General features: G+C 32.5%; 1 protein-coding gene across 1 annotated transcript in view; it reads left to right on the forward strand.

Moving 5' to 3' along the window:
• Positions 1 to 7,500, forward strand: part of LOC137660022 (uncharacterized) — a 153,592-nt gene that overhangs the window by 47,363 nt on the left and 98,729 nt on the right. The window contains exon 7 of the mRNA XM_068394752.1: positions 1,702 to 1,833. Within this exon, the coding sequence (XP_068250853.1) occupies positions 1,702 to 1,833 (132 nt within the window). The remainder of the gene's footprint in view (positions 1 to 1,701; positions 1,834 to 7,500) is intronic.

The raw sequence follows: 7,500 nt of genomic DNA on the forward strand, positions 1-7,500 counted from the left end.
AGAAGAGTTAGAAGACTCGGGCCTACATGGCTGTGGAATATGGAGCGGGAAGTAGGAGATGAGGAGAAGAGAAGTATTGATTTAAAAGCTCAAGATAGAGAGGATTAGCGAAATCTATCTGAGGCCCTTTGTGTCAATAGACAAAGGAGATTATGATGATGATGTTATAGATAGATAGGTAGATATGGATGCAAGTGTACAAGTGTCAAAGTTCATGGACATGCAAATATAATTTGTTTGTATTGTATTTAGTTTATGAATTAATTAAATGAATAGATGAAAAGCTGAGAAAATAGCTTTCAATTCCATTCCTTGAATTATAACAGATTTCCTTCAAATATTTAGTTTACAATTTCTAATACCCTTGAAATGCGTCACATGAGGATATTTTTTTTTTATAAATATTTAAAGTAAACTCCTGGGATACATTTGGATAGTAAATATAATTGGGTATTTTTTGATAAGAATTGAACTTAGAGCAATACGGTAAAACCCGGGTTTTTTCTATTTTCTTCCCCAGATCAACTCTAGATAACATTTTTTCCATTCTTCTTATCCATTCCTTTTGTAAACCACAGTCTGTTCAAGCTCATGACTCTTCTCCAAAAGGTGATCTGGACTGCATCCGAAATCTTTCACCAATGGTGTTCCTTTTTTTCTAGAATTATACATTATTTATGTCTAATACTTCACAAGGAATTTTAGTATTTATATTTAACGCATTTCATTAAAATCAAAACTTTTGGTTTCCTTTAGCGATGGACATATAGCCTACACTCTTATGCTTTTTTATGTCATTTTATATCTTTTGTGGCATAATTTTTAGGCTAAAATGGGAAAGTTTTATTTGGGACATTCTGTTACTATTACATTTCACTTATAAAATATCCTGTTTATGATATATTAGCCACTTTCTCAATCAATCGATCTATCTATCTATCTAAATATTTAGCTATTTATCTATTTATCTATCTATCTATTTATCTATCTATCTATCTATCTATCTATCTATATACATAAATGAGCCACACATTTCTTTTATATGCAATTCATTGGAATTTTGTTTTTGAAATAAATACTCCTGCCAGATCATAGATTCGAATCACGGTACTGAATAGGATTAAATACTAACAGTTGACTCAGCCCATCCAGCCGTATTTGAATGAAGGAATGTGACGAATTTTAGCGATATATATATATATATACATATATATATATATATATATATATATCGTATATATATATATATATATATATAAAGTATCTCTCTCTCTCTCTTCTCTATATATATATATATATACATATATATACAGTATATATATATATATATGTGTGTGTGTGTGTGTGTGTGTGTATATATATATATATATAATATACATATACGGATGATTCTGAATGTCCTATTGATTACATTTAATCCTATCATTCTATTTTGGCAGTTTTCAATCGTAAAATCGAAATCTGCTCATTCATCTAACTGAAACCCTGTTTGTATATTTTGGCTTATCGGCTACTATTGGTTCTTGTTTATTAACTAATTTTTTCTATGTACGTCATGCTTTTCATATCCTATTTAACTCTCAAACAATCGTTATTGTAAGGAAGTCACCTGAGCAACTACAATATCTTCGCCGAGATTCTGACGAGAAAGTTTCTGTCCCCGGAAACCTCCTCTTAAAACTCTCTGCTTGAAACTTACAGCAACTCAATCTTATGCTTGGGAGATTCTTTTGTGAATGCACTTTGATTCGCAGCTGCAAAGCAGAGAAAATTGGAAAGTGCGGTGAGAGGGAATGGCGAAGAGTCAGAGGAGGAAGTGAAAAGGAGAGGCGGGTAGGCAAAGGAAAAACAAATTAATGAATGCTTCAGCTGATATATTAATGGGTTTAATGTTGGCAATGCAGGTGGTACCCACACGCACAAAGAACGAGAGAGAGAGAGAGAGAGAGAGAGAGAGAGAGAGAGAGAGAGAATATTGATTAACCTACTAGGGTTATGTATCCTACTTTTGGGGACAGAGTTGGAATTAGAACACAGAGAGAGAGAGAGAGAGAGAGAGAGAGAGAGAGAGAGAGAATATTGATTAACCTACTAGGTTTATGTATCCTACTTTTGGGAACAAACAGTGTTGGAATTAGAAGAGAGAGAGAGAGAGAGAGAGAGAGAGAGAGAGAGAGAATATTGATTAACCTACTAGGTTTATGTATCCTACTTTTGGAACAAACAGTGTTGGAATTAGAAGAGAGAGAGAGAGAGAGAGAGAGAGAGAGAGAGAGAGAATATATTGATTAGCTTACTAGGTTTATATATCCTACTTTTGGGAACAGTGTTGGAATTAGAGAGAGAGAGAGAGAGAGAGAGAGAGAGGAGAGAGAGAGAATGTTGATTAACGTAGTTGGTTTATGTATCCTAATTTGGGAACTGAATCAGAGTTGGAATTAGAGCCACTAATATGCCCTCTGGAAGTGGCTGTCAATATTGCCCTGATTCAAGTGTCAGAGAAGGGAATACAGGGTAATTATTATTATTATCAATACTTGCTAAGATACAACCCTAGTTGAAAAGCAGGATGGTGTAAGCCCCAACAGGGAAAATAGCCCAGTGAGGAAAGGAAATAAGGAAAACCTAAAAGAGAAGTTTAAAAACAATAATAACATTAAAACAAATCTTTTATATATGTAAACTATAAAAACTTGAAAATAACAGGAGGATAAAACCTTTAAAATAACACGAGGAAGAGAAATAAGACAGAATAGTGCACCTGAGTGTACCCTCAAGCAACAGAACTCTAACTCAAGACAGTGGAAGACCATGGTACAGAGGCTATGGCATTACCAAGACTAGAGAACAATGGTTTGATTTTGGAGTGTCCTTCTCCTAGAAGAGCTGCTTACCATAGCTAAAGTCTCTTCTACCCTTACCAAGAGGAAAGTAGCCTCTGAAGAATTACAGTGCAGTAGTTAATCTCACGAGAGAAGAATTCTTTGGTAATTTCAGTGCTGTCAAGTGTATGAGGAAAGAGGAGAATGTGTAAAGAATAGGCCAGACTATTTTGTGTATGTGTCGGCAGATATGAAATGAGCTGTAACCAGAGAGAGGGATCCAATGTAGTACTGTCTCTCCAGTCAAAGGACCCAATAACTCTCTAGCGGTAGTATCTCAATGGGTGGCTGGTACCTTGGCCAACCGACTATCTTCGAATGGAGAAGATGTTATTAATATTAATTTTCTGATTTTAAAATTGTCAAATATTTTACTGAAAAGATATATTTCAAGCGCATATTGGATTTTCATAAGTAGGCACTCTATTTGGTCTTGCTAATTTGAAAGAAAACATGGACATTATTAGAGGAAGGCAAATGACTTGACTTATAATTACGCTTAATTTCACTTGTCTTATATGAAATTACATTTTTAGTGATATAAGGAACGTATTTAATATTTTTCTAAATATGAATAAGATGCTGTGCCATAATAAGATTCTCAATTAAGCTCAAGGAAAAACGAAAATATATTATTATAGTTTTTCATATCGAATAAAAAACAAACGATTTAAATCACAATGGTATTGATAAAATATATGAAATATGAACGCTCATTTTATGGAAATGTGCATTATGTATATATATATATGTATATATATATATATATATATGTATGTATGTATATATGCATATAGGTAAATATGTATATATCCATATATACATAAATATGAGTGTATATATTTTGTATGTATACACAAAATCACACACCACATATATATGTGTGTATATACAGGATACAGAAACCCTGGAAAGATGTGATAGGCGTATAAAAGGAAATAAGCTTAGGCAGGAGAGCAAGCGGATTGGCCCGGAAGGAAAAAGTGACCAAAAAATCCAGCGATCAAAACAGAATTCGAAATTTGATCCAGTGTAAGCACCGGCTGCAGGCAGTAAACAGTGGACGTCCTTCCGCCATCTTTTGGGGGTCTTCCGGACAGAGAGAGAGAGAGAGAGAGAGAGAGAGAGAGAGAGAGAGAGAGAGAAAAATATTGATTAACATACTTGGTTTATGTATCCTACTTATGGGGACTGAAACATAGTTTAAATTAGAATAAAGAGAGAGAGAGAGAGAGAGAGAGAGAGAGAGAGAGAATATATGATTAACATACTTGGTTTATGTATCCTACTTTTGGAGACTGAAGCAGTTCGAATTAAGAGAGAGAGAGAGAGAGAGAGAGAGAGAGAGAGAGAGAGAGAGAGAGAGAGAATATTGATTAACATACTTGGTTTATGTATCCTACTTTTGGAGCCTGAAACAGTCCGAATTAGAATAAAGAGAGAGAGAGAGAGAGAGAGAGAGAGAGAGAGAGAGAGAATATGATTAACATATTTGGTTTATGTATCCTACTTTTGGAGACTGAAACAGTTCGAATTCGAAGGGAGAGAGGAGAGAGAGAGAGAGAGAGAGAGAGAGAGAGAGAGAGATTGTTTACTGTCTATGCAATATATCATGCTAATCTTTGGATATGATAATAAGACCGTATGTTATTAATCCTTTCATTAATCAACTGCTCAGCTGTAATTAACATTTTTTTTTCGGTTTTAGTTGTGATGGATATTAATCACACATCTGCTCTGGAAAACCTAAACTCGGTAATATCATATTTATACAGACTAGACGACGACCAGGCTTGCTGCCAAGTGCCTAATGTCCCTTGCATGTAACTTGTTGCATACATTCAAAGAATGTGTAAATGTGAGACAGAGAGGGGGAGGGGAATGTGTTTAGGGATGACCATCTATTAGAAACGAGATACGTCGCATTTCAGATTTAAGTATCAAATGCTTGACTCACTGGGAAATTCTTTCCTCTCAATCCGTGCCCGGTAAACGATCAATACGGAGCCAGTTTCCCTCCTGCTCTCTCTCTCTCTCTCTCTCTCTCTCTCTCTCTCTCTCTCTCTCTCTCGTTTCTCAGCTCTTAATCCATCCATCCAAAATCCATCTTCTTCATTTCATGTCAGCGTCTCTGTATTATATATATACTTTTTTCTCAAAATAGCTTATTTCATTTTTTCTCCATATCCTCTTTTTATTGTTTTATAAATTTAACTTTCATAGTTTTGGAAATAATTGTTGATTTTGAATCTCTATGTCTCTCTCTCTCTCTCTCTCTCTCTCTCTCTCTCTCTCTCTTAATCCATCCATCCAAAATCGCTCTTCTTCATTTCATATCTACTTTTTCTCAAAATAGCTTTTTCATTTTCTCTCTATTTCCTGTTCTTATTGTTTTATCAATCTATTATTCATAGCTTTGAAATAATCTTTGATTTTGAATCACTATGTCATAGGTAGTTCCAATACACATTGTATTTCAGCAGTTGATTTCTCATTATTAAAAGGCCTTTCATTATAACCATTACAGAATGAACAATCATCCATCTTTTACCATTTGTTCTTCTGTTATATTTTTTCTTTTTTTTCTATTTTTTTGCATCAATTTATTTGTTTTCTTGATCCTTAGCATTTCTTCTTTTTCAATTTCTTTTACTTCAATTTGGTTTTTTCTTGACTCGCTATTACATTTCATTAAAAATTGTATGAATTAAATTTTAAATCATCATAGATCATATCACCTAAGAATTACAAAAATACTCAAAAACTATAAATGAATATACAAAAGAAAAATATTTTTTAGTGTTTTGAATATATTTAAATAAAATGGAAGCATTTATATGTAAATTTCTTTTCAAAATAATTAGTGGCCAGTATTAAACTTTATATAGAAAAGCCACCATTAGAATTTCATTAATTTATAAAACCTTATTACATAGTAATTGATTATAAAAAAATCCCTCAATCATTGAAAATTGTTCTATGAAATCATTAATCAATTTTTGAATATTGAAAAAAATAATTTATGAATTTTGGGTTTTAAAACCTTTCCAATGATTCATGAATAAAATTTAATAGATTTTCGTTCATGGGAGAATATCTTTCACTAATTAAGGTGTTTCCTGCATAGCTTTTCCTGCTCGATTGTAATAAAATCTCTCTCTCTCTCTCTCTCTCTCTCTCTCTCTCTCTCTCTCTCTCTCTCCTTATATCTCAGAAGTTCATACAGTCTGTCCACATCCGTGAAGTTTTTTGGTTCATATATTGTCTTCCACTTTTCTCCTGTTTGGATTTTGAGATAATGATGAGTCTATCATGTGTGTCCATAAAATTCTTCATCTTTTCTAATAATTATATTGCAAGAATGATTTGAAATAAAAAGGGTAACTTTCTCTCTATCACGTGTTCATAATATTCTTTATCCGATGTAATAGCTATATGGCAGGAATTTTCACAATAAAAATTATAATTATCTTTCTAGCCCGTGTTTATAATATTCTTTAACTTTTCGAATAACTATATTGTAAGAATTGTTTAAAGGTGAAAACGTTAATTTTCTCTCCTCATGTTCATAATTTTCTTTAATCATTTTTATTACATGTATTGTAATAATAGTTTGTAGTAAAAAATGGTAATTCTCTCTCTTTCCCGTATTCATAATATTCTTTATCCTTTCTAATAACTATATAGCAAGAATTGTTTGCAGTAAAAATTATAATTCTCTCTCTTTCTCGAGTTCATAATATTCTTCATCTTTTCGAATAAGTATATTGCAAGAATAATTTGCAATAAAAATTATAATTCTCTCTCTTTCTTGTGTTCATAATATCTTAGCCTTTCGAATAATTGTTTAGCAAAAATTATTTGCAGTAGAAATTATAATTCTCTCTTTCGTGTTCATAATATTCTTTATCCATTCTAATAACTATATAGCAAGAACTGTTTGCAATAGAAATTATATTCTCTCTCTTTCCCGGGTTCATGATATTCTTTAACCTTTCTATTATCTATATTGTAATACTAGTTTTGAGTAAAAATTATAATTCTCTCTCTTTTTGGAGTTCATAAAATTTTTCATCTTTTCTAATAACTCTATTGCAAGAATAATTTGCAATAAAAGGACAATTCTCTCTCTTTCTCGTGTTCATTAATATCTTATCCTTTCAAATAACAATATAGCAAAAATTATAATTCTCTCATTCGTGTTCATAATATTCTTTAGCCATTGTATTAACTATATTGCAATAATAGTTTGGATTAAAAACCTGATATTATTCATCGATGAAACAGACTTGGAATATTCCCACAAAAAGATTAACCCTTTGACTTCGACCGAAAATATTCCAAGCGGAACTTTCATACATTTCGTATTACCTCATCCGGATAATACGAAACTAAGGAAGCTCTTTGTTAAGCTTTTAGAAAGCAAGCGAATGAGTTAATAGTATTTCTTCTTTGTTAGATGAGGAAACAGGTCACGGAGTTCTGCAGGATTCCGGAAGAAGTCTGGAGTCAACAGGGTTAGGAGCTGATGCGAGCAGCCTTTTTTGTCTATGGGTTATTGGAGCTAAGGGAAAATTAAAAAAATGGAAATACGAGAAAAGGGAAAATGTAACGTTGG

The sequence above is a fragment of the Palaemon carinicauda genome, chromosome 20 (genome assembly GCF_036898095.1).
Source record: "Palaemon carinicauda isolate YSFRI2023 chromosome 20, ASM3689809v2, whole genome shotgun sequence".
Lineage (NCBI taxonomy): Eukaryota > Metazoa > Arthropoda > Malacostraca > Decapoda > Palaemonidae > Palaemon > Palaemon carinicauda.